The 21,096-nt window shown below is 44.3% G+C and overlaps 1 protein-coding gene across 2 annotated transcripts in view; it reads left to right on the forward strand.

The window, feature by feature from the left end:
• The window catches only part of EIF2B3 (eukaryotic translation initiation factor 2B subunit gamma), a 97,617-nt gene that overhangs the window by 65,987 nt on the left and 10,534 nt on the right, over positions 1 to 21,096 (forward strand). For both annotated transcript variants that reach the window (XM_080654480.1, XM_080654481.1), the window contains 4 exons: positions 9,717 to 9,844; positions 10,935 to 11,125; positions 13,793 to 13,870; positions 14,370 to 14,518. In XM_080654480.1, the coding sequence (XP_080510606.1) occupies positions 9,717 to 9,844; positions 10,935 to 11,125; positions 13,793 to 13,870; positions 14,370 to 14,518 (546 nt within the window). The remainder of the gene's footprint in view (positions 1 to 9,716; positions 9,845 to 10,934; positions 11,126 to 13,792; positions 13,871 to 14,369; positions 14,519 to 21,096) is intronic.

Genomic DNA, 21,096 nt, shown 5'->3' on the forward strand with positions numbered 1-21,096 from the left:
GAGTGAACTTTCATGAATGTAGAGAAACAAATTTTTGTACTTTTCTGATTTTGCTTTGAGAACAGAACTGCGGGCTTTAATAATTCCCAGAGACTGTGTCTGCCAAATCACAGGACTTGGGTTTCCAGAGGGAAAACCTCCTTTTGTTATTGGTCTCAAGGACTTTTGATAGGAAATGCAACTAGAGTCCTCAGGGGAACAGGTGGGAAAAGATTTAATAAGCGCATGTGTAAGAAGAGGAGCAGCTCCTGTCCCTTGATGGCTGCTCCTCTTCTTACCCATCTCATACAAAAGTAGAGAAAGTAATGTGATGAAGTCCCATAGATCCATCACACCGCTTCAGTAATTATCAATTCATGGCCAATCTTCTTTTATACCCATCTACACAGCATCATACCCGATTATTTTAAAGCAAGTCATTATGATATAATTTCATCTGTAATTATTTCAGTTGAATTATCTGTAAATATTTCAGTATGTATCTCTAAAACATAAACAAGCCCTAGCCGGTTTGGCTCGGTGGATAGAGCATCGGCCTGTGGACTGAGGATCCCAGGTTCGATTCCGGTCAAGGGCATGTACCTTGGTTGCAGGCACATCCCCAGTAGGGGGTGTGCAGGAGGCAGCTGATCGATGTTTCTCTCTCATCGATGTTTCTAAGTATCCATCTCCCTTCTTTGTAAAAAATCAATAAAATATATTTTTTAAAACAATAAAACATAGCCCTAACCGGTTTGGCTCAGTGGATAGAGCGTCGGCCTACAGACTGAAGGGTCCCGGGTTCAATTCCGGTCAAGGGCATGTACCTTGGTTGCGGGCACATCCCCGGTGGGGGATGTGCAGGAGGCAGCTGATCGATGTTTCTCTCTCATCGATGTTTCTGGCTCTCTATCCCTCTCCCTTCCTCTCTGTAAAAAATCAATAAAATATATTTTTAAAAAATAAAAATAAATAAAAAATAAAACATAAACAATATTTTTATGTTTTAAACAAAGACCTTAATACCATTATAACTGCCCCCGCCCCCCCAAAAAAAAAACAAAAAACCTAGCATTGCTTCCTTAATACTACCAAATGGGATTATAGCTTTTGTTGTCTGGATACCAGGATAACAGTATCTCCTTTGTAGCTCTTTTGGCCACCAAAAGTAGCTGTTCCCACACCTGGCAAGTATTGTGCAGTGATATGTCCCTTAAGGACGAGCCTGAATTTGGTGGTTTTGTGGCTTCTAGTCAGAAACTCTGCCAAATAGGACTTTCTCAGAACCTGCTGAAATAGAGGGTGATTCAGAGCCTCAACTCAAACTGCCTCCCCATTTCAAGATCTACTAAAAATACCCTCATCTCTTTCTTCCCCCCATCTACCCTTCACTTCTCAGAGTTGTTGGGAATAAAATCATTATATTGAAAATTGACAAATTTCAATATATTAGGAAAAACATAAAGATATAGCAGGACAAATTAGAATGGTACTTGAGGGAGATTCTTTATTCCTGGCTGAAATAGTGGAGGTCTTATCTGAAATTTGTGGAAGATAGGATTGAATAGGTTGGTGGGAGCAGCATGCAGAAGACCTTGAAAGCTAAGCAAGGAGTTATAGATCTTTAAACAGAATAGTCCCATATGGAATGAGCAATGATGTAACCTGACAGGAGAACATAGATGATTCTGGGTGGGAAAGAGAATCCTCTAAGGGAAGTAGGAGTCATTTATAATTATCTAGCTATGGAGTGATGACTTATTTAGGGATGGAAAGGAAAAAGTAATTCTAGGAGATGCAACTTCAAGAAAAGACTGCTTTAGCAATCCTTTGTTATTTTTCACCTATGAAAGTTAACATATTCTGCCCTGTGCCTTTTTTAGTTGTTGGCATGTTATTTCTTCCACCATAATTCTTTGAAATTAGATACCTACCTGGATTTGTAAGGCATTCAGTATACAGGGTGGACAAAAGTAGGTTAACAGTTATGCATACAGGAAACAGTTTATTCTTGATTATTCTTTTTTTATTATTCTTGTATTATTTGTGTATTATTTTCCATATGAGCAATTGTAAACCTACTTTTGCTCACCCCTATATGTTTGGTGAATGGAAGGAAAGGAAATGTACTAACAGTTCAAACAGCAGAAGTAATTTGGTACATCAGCAATGAAAAAAGAGATGAGGATTTCGGCAGTTGACTAAGTTAAGAAAAAAAGTATTGCCAAAACCGGTTTGGCTCAGTGGATAGAGCGTCGGCCTGCAGACTGAAGGGTCCCGGGTTCGATTCCGGTCAAGGGCATGTACCTTGGTTGCGGGCACATCCCCAGTGGGTGGTGTGCAGGAGGCAGCTGATCGATGTTTCTCTCTCATCGATGTTTCTAGCTCTCTATCCCTCTCCCTTCCTCTCTGTAAAATATCAATAAAATATATTAAAAAAAAAAAAAAGAAAAAAAGTATTTTGTCTACTCTTTGCTAATATATTCTAATTACTTTTCAGAAAAGATTTTACCAGTTTATACTCTGACTCCCTTTGTTTGAGAGTAACTATCATCTCAAAGCACCCTTATTAGTAATGAGAATTATTTTAAATCTGCTAATTTGATTGGGGGTTAGAAATTGCAACTTGTTTTAATTTTTATTTCCTTAAAAATATTTTTATGTTTCTTGAACATTTATATCTATTTAGGCTATTAATCCTTTGTTCTATTAGTAGCAATTATTTTTTCTTTTTAACTTGGTGGAGTTGTTTATTTACTGCTAGTAGTCAAGTCTGTTGTTCTCCTTTGTGATTTCTTATTTCTTAGAGGCTTATAATTTCACTAGAGGCCCGGTGCATGAAATTCGTGCACAGGGCAGGGGGTGTCCTTCAGCCCAGGCTGCACCCTCTCCAATCTGGGACTCCTCAAGGGATGTCCGACTGCCCGTTTAGGCACGATCCTACCGGGATTGGGCCTAAACGGGTGGTCGGACATCCCTCTCACAATCCAGGACTGCTGGCTCACAACTGCTCGCCTGCCTGCCTTCCTGATTGCCCCTAACCGCTTCTGCCTGCCAGCCTGATCACCCCCTAACCACTTCCCTGCCAGCCTGATTGATGCCTAACTGCTCCCCTGCCAGCCTGTTTGCCCCTAACTGCCCTCCCCTGCAGGCCTGGTCTCCCCCAACTGCTCTCCCCTGCAGGCCTGGGTCCCCCCCAACTGCTCTTCCTTGCAGGCCTGGTCCCTCCCAACTGCCCTCCCCTGCAGGCCTGGTCCCTCCCAACTGCCCTCCCCTGCTGGCCTGATCGCCCACAACTGCCCTCCCTTGCAGGCCTGGTCCCTCCCAACTGCCCTCCCCTACTGGCCATCTTGTGGTGGCCATCTTGTGTCCACATGGGGGCAGCCATCTTGTTTGTTGGAGTGATGGTCAATTTGCATATTACTCTTTTATTAGATAGGATAGAGGCCTGGTGCACAGGTGGGTGCCAGCTGGTTTGCCCTGAAGGGTGTCCCGGATCAGGGTGGGGGTTCCCTTGGGGCGTTTGGTGGCCTGGGCGAGGGGCCTGTGGTGGTTTGCAGGCCAGCCACGCCCCCTGGCAACCCAAGTGGAGGCCCTGGTATCTGGGATTTATTTATCTTCTATAATTGAAACTTTGTAGCCTTGAGCGGAGCCAAGACTCCTGCTTGTTCCATGACTGCAGCCATTTTTGTTGGGGTTTATATATCTTCTATAATTGAAACTTTTAGCCTTGAGCAGAGGCCAAGGCAGGCCAGGGCTGTGGAAGCTGGCTTTCTCCATCGCTGGGGGCAACTCAAGCCTCCTGCTCTCTCCAGCTCCGTGGCTGCCACCATTTTTGTTGGGATTTATTTATCTTCTATAATTGAAACTTTGTAGCCTTGAGTGGAGGCCTGGGCCAGCCAGGGTGTGCGGAAAGCTTGGCTTCCTCCATTGCCAGGGAAACCCAAGCCTCCTGCTCTCTCCATGGCCGTAGCCATCTTGGGTTGGGGTTAATTTGCATACTTGCTCCTGATTGGCCGGTGGGCATGGCTTGTGGGTGTAGCAGGGTGGTGGTTAATTTGCATATTACTATTTTATTAGATAGGATGAGGCAGGTGTTTCTGGGAAGGTTGTGTATAAGAGGAAAGGGAGAGAGTGAGGTTGCCTGGGTCCAGGGCAGTGAGTGGACCCAGCTGCCAGTCTTCGGCCCCAAGATCAGGATGTTAACAATGGTTGTTCACAGTGGCCTGTCTCACTTCTTAGCACAGCTTTGAGTTGTCTCTACTTTGAGTAGGAAACAGGAAGAGTACCTTTGGCCTCCATTATGCTGCTAAGCCAACTGCATTAAGGGAATTGACCTGATGTTCACTACCAGCAGAGGCAGGTGGGAACTGGCAGGACTACTTCATGTCCTTTCGTCACATCACTGGCTGATCTCCTTAAAAGGCTCTGCCTAAAGAGGCTGTGTGCCAAGGCTTGTTTGCTTGCCTCTTGCAGTGACAGTTTTGTTTGGTCCATAATGTAAATGTCATGGCTCTGAAATCCCCCAGCTGTCCATGCTTTGTTATTTCTTCAAAGGGAAATGATTTGTTTTCCACCAGAGGGGGCCAAAGAACATTTGCTACCCACACTGGTTTGATGTATTAAAGGGGAGAAAAAGAGCCAAAAGCAAATGTTGTTTCATTCTTTATATTCATATGGAAATTTTTAATCTCCACCAAAGGATCAGAAGAAAAATCACATTGAAATTCAATACAGGAGCTTCCAGCTTACACAGAATTTTTCAAAGATGTTTGACTTGATCCTTTACAAAATGACAAAAACCATGAACTGTAGCTTCAGGGTTCATAATTTTACCCTCCTCAGCCTCTGCCTCTGTCTTGCCTTCCTACCTATACTCCATCTGTGTGGTCCTGTGTCAGCCTGCAGAGCTTCTTTGAATGGGAATTGGGGGTGGAGGGAGTATACTAGTAGAGCAGCAATCAGGTTTATAGAGCTGTTTTTAGAGTCTTGTTACTGGTCTCCCTGACTTTAGTCTTCTTATTCCAGGCCTATTTCCACTGCTGCCAGAATTATCTTACTAAGAAATAAAACTGATCATGTCATTTTCCTGCTTAAAAACTACCACAAAAAGCTTCCATGGTCTGCCTCCCTTATTACCTAATCAGCCTCATCTCCTTCTACCCTTCTCCACTGGATTGTGACTTATTTTAAGTCAGAAACTATATATTTCAAAGGCCTAGCACAGTTACTGGCATATTAATAGATGCTTGTTAAATGCAAAATAAATTAATTCATGATTTAAAGTTCTAACAAGGTCACAGTGTGAGAGAGAAAATTAAAAATGATGTGCAAATCTTTCGTCCCTCTGTGCTTTCATTTCCTTTGCTCGGTAAAAATCAAACGTGTACTCACTGTACTAAGGATCAGGTCCCTTCATCCCTGTTACAGATTCCTGTCTCAATAACCCATCAGGAAGCACCATGCTTCCTGAGACCCAAAAAGGCCAAATGAAGGAGAGTTCCAAAGCTCTTAGTCAAAGTTACCTACTACTTGTAATGTAATGCAATGTAAAAATAGTGCTGGAATTTTTTTGCTTCTGGAAGTTCTTTTATACATTGATCTTTAATCTTAATTTCTGTAAATAATGTCCTGACCTAGACTAATGTGATTACATAAAAGTAAACTGAAGTTAACTTTATTGTAGAAATTCTTTGATAGCCATCCTATCTAATAAAGAAGGAATATGCTAATTGACTGCCCCACCCTCAAAGATGGCAGTGCCCACAGCCAATAGGAGGGAATATGCTAATTGACTATCCCGCCCTCAAAGATGGCGGCGCCCACAGCCAATAAGGAGGGAATATGCTAATAGACTGTCACACCCTCAAAGATGGTGGCGCCCAGTCCACGCGCCTGCCTCTGGAGTCCCCCAGTCCTCTCAGCCCCCCAGCTGCCCAGGGCTGCCCGAGGTACAGGCAAGCCTCAGATGGTGGCTGCCCAGCCACCCAGAGCCGCCTGAGGCTCAGGTAACCAGGGCCAGCCAAGGCTTGCGCTGCTGGCAGTGGCAGCAGCAGAGGTGTGATGGGGCATCGCATTCCCCTGATCACCGGGTTACCTCCCGCCCCTGAAGGCTCCCGGACTGTGAGAGGGGGCAAGCTGGGCTGAGGGACCCCCACTCCAGTGCATGAATTTTCATGCACCAGGCCTCTAGTTAGTAAATAAGTACAAGTGTTGTAATATGAGGGAGCCCACTCTTTTTTTTTTATTGTTTAAAACAGGGGTCCTCAAACTACGGCCCGCAGGCCACATGCGGCCCGCCGAGGACGTTTATCAGGCCCGCCAGGTGCCGCTGCCTGTCCTGCTTAGCAGCTGACTCGTCCCGGGCCCGCAGTGCGCATAGGAATTTGTTCATAGTTTTTTTTTTAAACTGTAGTCCGGCCCTCCAACCATCTGAGGGACAGTAAACTGGCCCCCTGTTTAAAAAGTTTGAGGACCGCCGGAACCGGTTTGGCTCAGTGGATAGAGCGTCGGCCTGCGGACTGAAGGGTCCCGGGTTCGATTCCGGTCAAGGGCACGTACCTTGGTTGCAGGCACATCCCCAGTGGGAGGTGTGCAGGAGGCAGCTGATCAATGTTTCTCTCTCATCGATGTTTCTAGCTCTCCATCCCTCTCCCTTCCTCTCTGTAAAATATCAATAAAATATATTTTTAAAAAAAGTTTGAGGACCCCTGGTTTAAAATATTACATATGTTGCCTTTTTCCCCGATTGCCCCCCCCACCCCAGTGTCCGTGTCCATTGGTTATGCTAATATGCATGCATACAAGTCCTTTGGTTGATCTCTTACCCGCCTCCCCTGCTTTCTTCTGAGGTTGGACTGTCTGTTCAGTGTTTCTTAGTCTCTGGATCTATTTTTGTTCATCAGTTTATGTTGTTCATTATATCCCACATATGAGTGAGATCATGTGATATTTATCTTTCTCCGGGAGCCCACTCTTAAGTAGATGGAAGTGTTACTGGACGAGACCAGACCAGTGTGGGTCTGCCTCAGGCTGGCCTATAGTGCATGGGCTCTTGACTTCGTGCAGGAAAGATTTCACAATACAAGTTCAGGTGACTTTGAGAGTATGATTATTAAAGCTGGGGACAGTGAAACAAAGGAAGGACTTGGGATAGAAGAAGCAACAGGAGAGAGTCTAGGCAGTGCTCTACTGTGGCTCCCTAGAAACATTATAGGAAAGAAGTGAGCCAAGGTGGGGCTGCTGTTAGCTCACAGGGAAGTCAGAGAAAAGGGGGTCCTTGAAGGCAGTATCATGAGTTAGCCCAGGATGAGCTGCCACTACCCACTGCTTCCCTGGTTGGTAAATCTTGTGGAGACCCTTAAAGTTTAGGAGAAAGTAAAAAGTTCATGCCCAAGAAGGGTCATGGGTGTACTCCAGAGAGAGCCCACACTGGGTCTTTATCTTGAAGGTTTTTATCTTTCTTCTGGGGCAAGAATTTAGGGGTTGGGGTTTCAGTACAATATTCATTAGTTTTCCAGGTACCTTTTTAATATGCTGATGCATCATAATAGTGTATAGGGGAGTTTGGCATTATTCTTTGGTCTGCTTTACTGTTTTACTTTTATCTTGGGTCTGTCTGACTTTAATGGGATTTTTGTTATTTGTTCCCCTGATTTCATCTGTCCTTGAGTTTGGCTGGCACAAATGGCATTAATTGGGTCTCTGTTCTCTATCTCCCTGACCAGGGTGATTTAAGTTATGTATTCTCTGGTTAAGGAGGAGAGGTATAAATCATTTGCTCTCAAGTATCCTTGGTTAGGGAAGATAAGGTCTTGCAATTCACTAGCTGGCTGTAAGTTGTTCAAATTGTTTGGTTTTGTTTAATTCTCTTGTTTCAGTTTTCCCATTCCACTTGCCCAGGAATTTTCCTAGCTTCTTACTATCCTGCCTCAGAAGAATGAAATCTGCATGGGAAGTACTTACTAGTATTTAAATGGATTTTAAATTTATAAAATCTGAATCAAACCAGGAGAGCAGTTTCATAGAAGCTAATAAAAAGTAAGAGAGCCCTGAGCGGTTTGGCTCAGTGGATAGAGCGTTGGCCTGTGGACTGAAGGGTCCCAGGTTCGATTCCGGTCAAGGACCTGTACCTTGGTTGCGGGCACATCCCCAGTAGGGGGTGTGCAGGAGGCAGCTGATCGATGTTTCTCTCTCATCGATGTTTCTAACTCTCTATCCCTCTCCCTTCCTCTCTGTGAAAAAAAATCAATAAAATATATTTTTTTTAAAAAGAGAGAGACAAGAAACTTAAAGAATGGCCTAAATTTGTAGAATTCAATAATTTGCATAAAGAATAAAAGAATCTCCCATAGTCTATCTACTGACAGGAAGGAAAGAGCAGAAATCTTGTATACAGTATTTGAATAACACAGCTGTTATTATTGGGGGAGAGGGGTGCAGGTAGGGAGTCATCCCCAAGCAGATTAAAAGATGAAAAATATGATGAGCTCCATAGATGCAAAAAAAATTTTTAAATAAAATTCAATACCCATTCATTGATGAAAACTCTTAACAAATTTAGGTATAAAAGTCAACTTCCTTATTCCGATAAAAGGTATATTTTTTAAAAGCCTATAACATGTGCCAACTATTAGCTATAAAGCATGAAGACCAATATCTACACATAGAAGACCACCAATAAATAACAGCTTTGATGATGAAAAATATAACGGTAACAATCATCAGTCTAAGTGATAAAATATTAGAATTCTTTTTAAAACAATAAAAAAATAAGGATGACTGCTCTAAGTGCTTTTACTCAGCCAACATGGTAAAATAGGGAAAATAAAATATATAGTGATTAGAAAGGAAGAAAAAAAATTGTTGTTCTCATAGTTGATATGATTGTCAGAATCTACAGATAAATTATTAGAATTAATAAGATTTTTTTAGCAAGACAATTTGTCTATAAGATCAAAATAGAGAAGTTGAATTTCTATAAACCAGCAACAAGAAGAAAATAATTGTTTAAAAGAAACTGATGAACAAAATAGATCCAAAGACACAGAAGCGTAGAACAGACTATCAAATCTCAGAGGGAAGGCGGGGGTGGGTGAGTGGGTGGATGGGAAGAGATCAACCAAAGAACTTGTATGCAGATATGCATAACCCATGGACACAGACAATAGGGTGGTGAAGGCTAGGGGGAATGGGGAGGCTAGAAAGGGTCAGTGGGGGAAAAAGCAGGACATCTGTAATACTTTTAACAATAAAGATTTTTTTAATAAATTAATTAATAAAAGATACCATTTATAATACCAACAAAAATATACAATACTTAGGATTAATCTAACAGAAGATAAGCAAGGCCTCTATGGAGAAAGTTTTTTAAACAACTTTTTTCAAAAGATCAGAGCATTCTACCTTCTCCCGCATAATTGCCAGTTAATAGTCAAGGCACCATGTTAAAATACACACACTCATACACACATGCATGTGCACACATGCCATGTAGATGGGGCTTCGTGAAAGACTGTTTTCTGCATAGATCACAGGAAGGGAGTTCCAGATTCAGTATACTACCTAAAGCTGATAGAGAACTTAGGCCACTGCTTCTCCTCATGCCACTTTTTATCTCTGTCAGTCCCAAGGTGGCCTGACAGGAAGGAATTTAGCTTTTCCTTGGATTCACAGTTTTTAATCCCTATGGATTTAGACAGTCAGATTCCTCATATTTGAACACTCTTTCTTCCTAGGTCAATCACGTCCATCCGGAGTGAACTGATTCCATACCTAGTAAGAAAACAGTTTTCCTCAGCTTCCTCCCAACAAGGACAAGAGGAAAAAGAGGAGGATCTAAAGAAAAAGGAGCTGAAGCCCTTAGGTCAGTACTTGGGTTTGTGCAATAAGGTTGTGGTAGCAGCACCTTTGGAAAGAGTGGCTGGGCAGCTTACTGATTTTTGTCCAGCCACCCGGCAAGACAGGCTAGCTGTTGCCACTCTCTGAGCTCTAGGTAAGCTTGCTCAATCAGATCCTGTCACTGTGCTCTTCAGGGACAAGCTAATCATGTCTCAGTTCACTCTCCATTCTTTAGATACTCACTAGACCATTTTACCTTTTAAACTCTTCCCACCACTTCTCAGTTCCCCTTTTTTCTAGGCTTTGGGCAGCCCCACTCCTGACTAAACTCAGCCTCTCTGTCAAGGGAGGAAAGGTGTACAATTACAGTCCAACCAGAGGTCTCCTTTCCAGGGTGCAAGGGCAAGGTCTATCTTATTTGCTCTCATATCCCTGCCTAAAAAATATGTATTTATCAAATGAATTATTAGCTCTGTGACCTGAGGGAGGTTACTCAGTCCTCTTTTGTTTTTTAAACCAGTACATTTTATTTGACTTTAGACTACATACTCCCCAATTTGTCTCAGTTGTGATATGTAGATGGATTTAGATTGCTTTTGGTGGACTCAGTCTTCTAAACCCCAGTTTTTGTATCATAAAATAAAAGATCCCAAATTATTATTGTAAGAGTTGAAAAAATGAAGCCCAGCTACTCTGGCTCTAAGTCCTGTGCTATTTCTGTCCTGGTACATCTTCCAGATATGTAATAGAGGCTAGCCCCACAATATGGCGGGTCACTAAAACCTGGACATTTGCTTGTGTTACTTCATGATTTACAAGAGTCACCTATTTCTTTTTCCCCTTAGTAGTGCTTGGTTATTGGTCAAATTTGCTTTAGGAACTCTTTTAAAGCATTTTTGTTTCATACAATATTTCAAACATATAAGAAAGCACATTGCCTCTTTTAATTTTACTTAGTCTTCCAAGTTTTAGTGGGATTTTCCCAGGGTCCATGCTGCATGGGTGGGTTCCACAGGGAGAGGTATGAACTTTGCCCTCTTTCAAAACTTATTCAGTCTATATGTCCTCTGTCATCTCTCTCATTCATTTGCTCCGTTTGGGTGTTTTTTCTGAAGATATTTACAGTTTTATAAAAGAAACCAATGCACTGACCTTTGCTCCCTATGATGGCTGCTGGAATGCCTGTCGAGGAGACAAGTGGGAAGACTTGTCCAGATCACGGGTGCGCTGCTATGTCCACATCATGAAAGAGGGGCTCTGCCTTCGATTGAGTACCCTGGGACTCTACATAGAAGCAAACAGACAGGTGAGAGGATGGGTCTAAAAGAGAAGTCATAGGAGCTCCTTCCCTAGAAACAGACTGAGTCTTTTGTCTTATTTATTCACTAGAGGCCCGGTGCATGAAAATTCATGCACTGGAGTGGGGGTCCCTCAGCCCGGCCTGCCCCCTCTCACAGTCCAGGAGCCCTCAGGGGCGGGAGGCGACCCGGCGATCAGGGGAAGGTGACACCCCATCACACCTCTGCTGCCACTGCCAGCAGCGCAAGCCTCGGCCAGCCCTGGTTACCTGAGCCTCGGGTGGCCCTGGGCATCTGGGCAGCTGACATCTGAGGCTTGCCTGCGCCTCGGGTGTTGTCTGGGCAGCCGCCATCCAAGGCTTGCCTGCACCTCAGGCCAGCCCTGGGGGGCTGGGGGCTGAAGGGACTGGGGGACGCTGGAGGCAGGCGTGCAGAGTGGCCGGGCCCACCTCGGGGTGAGCCTGGCCTTGCCACGCGCCTGCCGCCCTGGCGGTGCTGAGGGGACTGGGCGCCGCCATCTTGTGGCTGTGGGTGCCAATATCGTTGAGGGTGTGGCATTCAATTAGCATATTCCCTCCTTATTGGCTGTGGGTGCCACCATCTTTGAGGGCGGGACAGTCAATTAGCATATTCCTTCCTTATTGGTTGTGGGTGCTGCCATCTGCAACGGCGTGATAGTCAATTAGCATATTCCCTCTTTATTAGATAGGATTAGGTAGACTGTGACTTGTTCAGAATCCCTTTTACTCCTAAGGTTGAGAAAGACCTGGACTGTCAGGCAAGACCATTGGGGTTCCCGGGTACAGCAAAAGTGGCAGCAGAGGGCCTGGTCCATAGAGGCAGAGCCTCTGTGACTCTAAAAAGAGGCTAAGATCTCCAGGAAGGCTAATCTATGGCCTCTGGGTTCAGCAGTTTTCCCCTAATCTGCTCAGCAGGGGGATATGTACACTACTTCATGAACAAGCAGATAAATACTGCATAATAAGTCCTGTGGTGACATAAACACAGGCACACAGAGGAGGCTTTCCTAAGAAAGTGAAGGAACAGAGTATAGAGTAGCCAGATGGCAACACCTCAAGGAAGGAACATCTATGAAATGCCTGGAAACAGCATTAAAAGGTAAGGAGTCTTGTTAACCCCTTTTTTTTAACCCTGAGGTTTATGAGATATAGAGAATGAGTAACTTCTTTGAAGGGGAAGCAGTGCCATGAAAGACAAGCCAGGTTTTAGTTTAGTTAAGGGGTGCAGAGAGGGACAGAGAAGAGGCTAAGTGTATGGGGGAGCTCTTATTGTAGCAGTCACAGGAGGAAGGTTTTCAAAGAGGGGCAAGATGAGACCATGAAAAGAAACAGAGCAGTAAAGGATTGAAATGAGAATAAGAGCCCTGGCTGGTTTGGCTTAGTGGGTAGAGCATCAGCCGAAGGACCGAAGGGTCCCAGGTTTGATTCCGGTCAAGGGCACATGCCCAGGTTTTGGGTTCAGTCATTTGTCGGGGCCTGCAGGAGGCAGCCGATGGATGTTTCTCTCCCTCTCTCTTCCTTTCTGAAATAATAAAAATAAAAAATAAATGAAAATAGGAAAAGATAGATGATTGAAGGAACTACGTTAGAATGACATTCAAGAACAGGGACTAGATGATGAAAAGATTAGCTGTTGACATGGTTCCTGGTAGAACCTTGTGAAAACTGTCAGTGCAGGTATAAGCTGGGGAGGGATGGAGAGGCAGGTAGAGTGAATAAGGTTGCTGGAAGTTGGGATTAGGATTGAGTCCAAAGAAAATCTAGCTCAGGAATCTTCAGAACCCACACCAGCCCCAGACCCCAAGCTGGCTTCAACCAAAATTGGTTATAGATCTAAAGGAATCCAGGCCAGAGAGTTTATGAGAAATCACAACTAATTCCATGTTTACTCAGGGCAGTCCTGGATAAAGTTAGCCCCAATTTAGGGTCAGAGCTATTAGAAAGCTTCCAAGATTTTTAGTTCTCTTTCTTCAGACTATGATTAGTCTATCAGACCGGTCAAAAGCAGGTCCATGAACAGCCTGAGGCTAGAGAAGTATCCTCTGAAGTGACAGCAAAGGCTGTGCAGCCAACAGGCCTGAATGGCTTTGGTTGAAGTGTAATAGAGGAGATCTCTATTCTCCTAACCTTTTTCGTTTTCTCATACTGGAAAGAGAATGGTGGAAACTTTCCCATCAGCATTTTATTTTGACTGATGAAGAACATGGGTGCTTTCTTAGGGTCTGTCCTGATTATGAAATTTATGTAACACTGCTCCCATCCTCACCTCATGTATGGCCACAGTGGTCAGGAAGTGAGCAAGAACCTAGGATGACTATGGTCAGGACTCAGGATGCTCCTTGCCCTCCTTAGACCTCCTCTCCCAAATGCTGCCTGGGTATGTGAAAGGTTTATCTCAACACCTCCCAGCTGAGGGACATGGCATTGCCTTCAGGGACGATACTCTCAGCTCAGAAACTGAGGATAAGACCATCTAGAAGCTGCTGCGTAAATAACCCTTGTCCCAAGGAAAATGCAACAGCCTCCTGCTCTGCCTCATCCAGATAGGAAGCTGTGGCCGAAAACTCCCACATCTCTGACTGGGCATTGGGTGCTACCTAAGGTGCTTTCAGGTGTTTTCTGGTCTTACTTAATGGCCAAACCTCTTTCCTCAAGGTGCCCAAATTGCTACCTCTTCTTTGTCCAGAAGAATCACTGGTTCATTCATCAGCCCAGATTGTCAACAAACACTTGGTAAGTACTAGCTTGGGCAGGGCAGGTATGGGATGATCTCTGGGTGCATTGAGGCTTGTTCTAGTGAAGCTAGATAGGGCTCTCAAGCCCAGAACCTCATTAGCCCCAGGGAAATCCCAACTGGGTTTTGGTTATAAAATTTCACCTTGGGTTAGAATCTGCCTGGAGAGGTGCTGACCCCAACTACAGAAACCCTATAAGGAAAGTCCATTATAGTCCTGGGACTCAGACAAAGGAGCTTTCCATCTCTCTCCCTCTTCTTACCCCGATTTGAGCACTGTCTCCAAGAGAGCATATCTATACCCAAGTGCATGAGAGTGTAAGTTTGAGTTTGTCTCAGAGGTATTACGTGACTTGTGACCCTAAGAAATACTGATGGTTTCTCTTGCTGAAGTATCCCTGGAAAAATATCCTATTTGGCCCCAGCTCAAGGGATCTGGGGGGCTAATTTGCATTTGGCTAAGATGAATGGATAGAATTTTATATTTGCCTTTTGCAGGTTGGAGTTGACTGCCTCATTGGGCCAGATACACAGATTGGAGAGAAGTCATCCATTAAGCACTCGGTCATTGGTTCATCTTGTGTCATAAGAGATAGAGTGACTATCACCAGTTGCCTTCTCATGAACTCAGTCACCGTGGAGGAAGGGTATGTTTCCCCTTGTGCCCACTTAAGACAAGGCCCCTGGTACCAATCAGAGGCTTGGGGGCCAGTACAGCCTAGGAAGGCTCAGCTTGGGGAAGGGAAGAAAAGCAAAAAGATGAAGGGAAGAATAGTTCCTAGGCCCTTTGAGGTCTTAATTTTGGTTCCATGGTGAAATAGTCTCTGAAAGCATTTCTAACAGTCTTCTCATACTTATGATATTTGGTCCTGGAAGAAACTACTCTCTCCTGCTTTGATATCCTGCTTGATGGGTGGCCTCAGTAGTGAACCACTGGCAATGCTGGGATGACACTGTACCAATATCTAAGGGTCACCTTCCCTTATCTTAATATCCCGAGAAGCCCTGAAGAAGGCAGAGGCCTAGGAAGAGTGGACGTATAAGCCACACACTGTTTTTGATGGAGAGCTTCTCTGTTACTAATTATGGAGAATATTCCCCCATTTTGAGGTCCTATAGTGTCCTAAAATCTTGGTTTATGAACAACCTGTACTTGGATTAAGAAAACATGAATGATGTTTAATAGCATTCTTCCTCTGTATTGAACTCGGGTTTTTTCTTATATAAAAAGCAAGCATAGGTGATAACAGAGGAAAGATACCAAATCAGTGATTTTCAGACTTTTTAGAAAGGTTTTCCCCCCAAAAAAAGGTTTTCAAACTTTTTTTTAAGATAAATCTTATGCAGAAACTCAGTATTTAAAAGTGATAAAAGCACAGTGGTTTGGAATACAATGGGGGAGGGGTGCTTGTCCTTCTTATAGGATGTGAAGCAGATCTATAAAACAAATTTTGAGGACCACTAGGCTGGATCAGCCTGAGTTTGATTGTGGCTCACACATCTGTTGATTTCTCTGTCCAGTAGCTGATAGGAGAGAAATATAGGGGAAGACTGCAAGGCTGGTGAAAGCTAAACTACTTCTCACAGCTGCCAGTGAGGGTTGGGAGAAGCATTTTGGGAAGAGAAGCTGCATAGAGGTAGAGCTAAAGGTTAAGCCTTTGCTGTTTAGAAAGAATGACTGATGGAAGACAGTAGGCAGGATTTAGGGAGGAAGTGCCATAATAAAAAACCAGGAACACTGAAGACCACAGGGATGTTGGCCACCAAGGTCTGTCCTTCCCCAAGTCCACAACCTGGCTTGACTTCCAGAACCCTTGCAACCAGCCCTCAGCCTTCAGCCAAAGTTTGGAAGAATCTTCTCTGGTGAATCCAATCAGCCCAAGATGAAAAACCTAAATTTATTTACATCAGAGATTACTAACAGCCAAGTGAAATCACCCTATAGTGACAAATTTCATTCATGTTTCTAGAGCTTCCAATCAGCTTTTTAGAATTCTCCCCTAAATATAAAGACATAATCAAAGATTACCAGAGACCTAAAGAAAGCTTCTATCATGAAAGAGAGACACCACATCAAACAAATAGAAAACAGCAACTGGGAAGAAACAGAGGCTCTGCAGGGAGAGAAAAATACTTTCAAGTAACCTGTCATTTCAAAGAACCCTAGGCAATTAAAAATATGATAACATTTTCTTATTTTAGAAATATCTCCTCATTTTGATCTTAACTCAGATTTCACCATTTAAGAAGAGGCTTTGCTTACTACCCTATCAGCAGTAATCTGTCCCAGTACTCTCCATTACATCAACCTGTTTTATATCCTTTGTAGCATTTTTACTGTCTGGCCTTAAGAAGTACACATTGGCGCTGGTTAGAGTGTTGTCCCGATACACTGGTCAGGGCATATACAAGAAGAAACCAATGAATGCATAAATAAGTAAAACAACAAAATTGATGTTTCTCTCTCTTTTCCTCTTCTCTCTCTCTCTCTCTCTCTTCTTTCCTCTCTCTAAAAAATCAATAAATAAATAGCCCGGCCAGTGTGGTTCAGTGGTTGAGCGTCGACCTATGAACCAGGAGGTCATGGTTCGATTCCCCTATGGGGATTGAGCCTGTCATGCCTGGGTTGCAGGGCTCAATCACCAGTAGGGAGCATGCAGAAAACAGCCATCCAGTGATTCTCTCTCATCATTAATGTTTCTATGTCTCTCTCCCTCTCCCTTCCTCTCTGAAATCATACAAATATATTTAGAAGTAAAATAAATAAGTACAAATTGGTAGCTACAAAATAGTCATGGGGATGTAAAGTAAAGGATAAGGAATATAGTCAATAATCCTATCTAATAAAAGAGTAATATGCAAATTAACCATCACTCCGCTGCACCCACCAGCCACGCCCACCAGCCAATCAGGAGCAAATATGCAAATAAACCCAACCAAGATGGCTACCGCCATAGAGAGCAGGAGGGAGGCATGGGTTTCCCCGGCAATGGAGGAAGCCAAGCTTTCCGCCTGCCCTTGCCTCCACTCAAGGCTACAAAGTTTCAATGATAGAAGATACATAAACCCAAACAGAAATGGCGGCAGCCACGGAGCTGGAAAGAGCAAGAGGCTAGGGTTGCCCGCGGCGATGGAGGATGCCAAGCTTCTGCAGCCCTGGCGGGCCCATGCCTCCGCTTAAGGCTACAAAGTTTCAATTATAGAAGATACATAAATCCCCCCAAAAATGGCTGCTGCCATGGACCAAGCAGAAGGCTTGGCTCCGCTCCAGGCTACAAAGTTTCAATTGTATAAGATAAATAAACCCCAGATACCAGGGCCTCCGCTTGGGTTGCCAGGGGGCGTGACCGGCCTGCAAACCACCACAGGCCCCTCGCCCAGGCCACCCCACGCCCCAGGGGAACCCCCACCCTGATCCGGGACACCCTTCAGGGCAAACCAGCTGGCCCCCACCCGTGCACCAGGCCTCTATCCTATCTAATAAAAGAGTAATATGCAGATTGACCATCACTCCAGCACACAAGATGGCTGCCCCCATGTGGTCAAAGATCCTGCCCCCATGTGGACACAAGATGGCCACCACAAGATGGCCAGTAAGGGAGGGCAGTTGGGAGGGACCAGGCCTGCAAGGGAGGGCAGTTGTGGGCGATGAGGCCAGCAGGGGAGGGCAGTTGGGAGGGACCAGGCCTGCAAGGGAGGGCAGTTGGGGGTGATCAAGCTTGTAGGGGAGGGCAGTTAGGGGTGACCAGGCCGGCAGAGGAGGGAAGTTGGGAGCAACTGGGCCTGCAGGGAAGAGCAGTTGGGGGGGACCCAGGCCTGCAGGGGAGAGCAGTTGGGGGAGACCAGGCCTGCAGGGGAGGGCAGTTAGGGGCAAACAGGTTGGCAGGGGAGCAGTTAGGCATCAATCAGGCTGGCAGGGAAGTGGTTAGGGGGTGATCAGGCTGGCAGGCAGAAGCGGTTAGGGGCAATCAGGAAGGCAGGCAGGCGAGCAGTTGTGAGCCAGCAGTCCTGGATTGTGAGAGGGATGTCCCTCGAGGGGTCCCAGATTGGAGAGGGTGCAGGCTGGGCTGAGGGACACCCCCCCCCTTGCACAAATTTCGTGCACCGGGCCTCTAGTATTATAATAACTATGGTGCCAGGTGAGTACTGGAAATATTGGTGGGAACACTTTGTAATATGATTGTCTAACCACTATGCTGTACACCTGAAACTGATAGAAAATAATATTGAGTGTAAACTAATTTAAAATAAAAATTTAAAAAGACGTCCTAAAGTAAGGCAATAGCAGTGGAGATGGAAAGGAGAAATAATAAGGTGATAAACACTATAAAACATGGTGACTGCCTAAATATGTGAGGTAAAAAAGCAAGAAATCAAGATGCCCAGGTTTTGCTTGAGCAATAAAGTTTCTCGTGTGCTAGTCACTAAGATAGAAATCAATAGAGGAGGAGCAAGATTTGCAGGGTGGTAGGCAGGGGAATGATGAGTTCCACTTGGGACAAGTTGCATTCATGGCAGGCAGCCTTGATGTGCAGGACTGGAGCTCAGGAAAGAAGCCTGTGCAAAGTACAGATTTGGGAATGGTTGGCATAGAAGTGGTAACATAGATCATTCGGGGATAGTGTGTGGTATTAGAGCAGGAAGACAATAGGCAGGATTTAAGGAGGAAATGCCATAATAAAAAACCAGTGCATGGCACATAGAATGTTAGCTGTTACTTTATTATCATCACCATTACTTGATCTCATTTCACGGAGGTAGCTTGTTACCAGCATTGTCTTTCTAAAGGATATCTCTACTCTTATCCCTGTCCTATTAAAAAAAAACCTTTGAAAACTCTCCATTACCTTTATAGAATAAAGTTCAAGATTTCTCATGATCTAGCTCCAGCACTGAGTCCTGGAATGTTAGAGTGAGGTGTGGGGCCTTAGAAGTCTTCCAGCTCAACTCCTGCATTTTTACAGATAAATAAATTGTGGCATTCCAAACATTTTTTTTCTTCTTGCACCCCTGCCGCTCCATGCCCCATTCTAGATTCCTGTGTGAGACTGACACACCTCACCATTCTTTTGAAAACCAGAACTGCACTAGCCTTTATCCATTGATCACCTGGTTCTAGAGTAGCTTGTGAGGCTTTGTCACTTCCACTTTCTGTATCATCTTGCCTTAGACCAGCCAGGGAAACAGTGCCATAACTTTACCATTTATTCTAACCAGCAACCTCTCCCTCCCTTCCTGTGGGTGGGCAGACAAAGCATCAGCTCTCTAGCACCTCTTTAAAGTCCAGTGTTAGAGTCCTGAATTGACATGGAGAGACTTGGTGAGAAAACCAAGGCTACCTAAGAAACTCCAGCTTGCTTATATGAGAGAAGTTCATGGAAAAGGCCTGCATAATATCCCAGAGTCAATTACTGTTTTGGAGGAGGTATAATTCTGGATGGCCTAATAAGGTTTCTAGATGGGGAAACAATAAAGGTTTAGATGGCGACTACTGCTATTTTTCCAACTAAAAAAGTTGATGTAGTCCTGGCCAGTTTTTCTCAATGGTTAGAGCATCAGACCAAAGGGTCATGGGTTCAATTCCCGGTCAAGGGCACATACCTCAGTTGCAGGCTCAGTCCCCAGCCCCAGTTGGGATGCATGCAGGAGGCAACCAATCGATGTGTCTCTCTCACATCAATGTTTCTCTCTCTGTCTCTCTCTCTTTCTCTCTCTCCCTCTCTCCCCCACTCCTCCTGCCTCCCCTCCACTCTCTAAAAAATACAAGTTGAAGTAAAGCTATAGCCCACATGGGTTTAATGATAAGATCAGACATCCTGAATCCCATATGAACTTTTCCCCATTATTTTCAAGTCATTTAGTCTTAATTATTTATGGTAAATGTGGGAAAGGTAATTAAATTGCAGTCGTGTGAGATTTGATTACTCTGCTGCTATTACATCTGGACTGATTGGTAGAGTAGGAATATGAATTTGTCCAGAAGATTTTCTCATATTCTTTGTTTGCTTGTCTCTACCAGCAGTAGTGAACTGCTGAGGCTTTCTGGACAGTGTCTTGGACACCTGCCCAAGGTCCTCAGGGCTCAAGGGATACTAATAGGACCACCTTGGGGAAGGTGTAGGCGAGACTGCAGAGACGGCTCCTGCCTGTCTTTCTCATTTTCTACCATTTCCAATTTATATGACAGCTGATGCTTAGCAATCCAAAGTCTAGTGAAAAGTTCATTGTCAAGACTTCAGTGTCAGTCTGTGTTCTGCATCTTTGGCCCTGCAGGCCATCTGCATTTCCTCTTAATCCAAGGTGAATGACCCAAGATGTAGTCTAGGATAGTACCTTCACATGTAGACAGGCCAGGAAGCCAGGTTTTCACCTAGATTTTCCATGCTTTCTGCAAGCAGCAAGTGCAGCCCTCAGAGCCAAACAAGATGATACTGCTGCTCATTGTTACACTGAATGTTCTCTTCACCTACACTCAACTGACTGCCCTGCCCATTGGGTCCCTTACTTTTCTACTACCCTTCATTCCTGACATTCATTCTATCTGTAGAAATCCTACCCATCTTTCAAGCTACATATTCTAGCTCCTACATGCAACCTTCTTGAATTGTCCTAGCCAGAAATTATTTTCCTCACTTCTGTGTTCCCTGGGTGCCCATAACACTTAACTTATGTTCACATGGCACTTAACTGCCTCTTTCTTTTTTCATCAACAAGACTATAAATTCCTTGAATACAGAAATACTTCTTATATGTATTTGTATTTCTTAACTTCTAGTGCTGTACGTTTTCTATACTAGATACTGTGTAAGTACTTACTGAGTGAAAAATAGAGATCCCTGGTTTAAATCCCTGTACTATATTTGGCTGAGTATCTGTCAAGAGAGCCCTGTCTACTTCTAGAAAAAGATCTGAGTGAGTACTTCACTCCTTGAAACTCAACAAAATGAAAACACGAGATAACTGCCACATACCCATACACAGACTAAAGAATATCTGTCAAACACAATAAAATTTAGATCCTACCCACCCTGGCCAGGTGACTCAGTTGGAGCATCACCTTGTACACCTAAAGGTCAAGGGATTCCATCCTGGTCAGGGCACATACTTAGGTTTCAGGTTTGATCCCCAGTCGGGGTGCATATGGAAGGCAACCGATCGATATTTCTCGATGTTTCTTTCTCTCTTCCTCCCTCCTACTTTCCCTTCCTCCCTTCTTCCCTTCCTC

The sequence above is a fragment of the Plecotus auritus genome, assembly GCF_963455305.1.
Source record: "Plecotus auritus genome assembly, chromosome: 2".
Classification (NCBI taxonomy): domain Eukaryota; kingdom Metazoa; phylum Chordata; class Mammalia; order Chiroptera; family Vespertilionidae; genus Plecotus; species Plecotus auritus.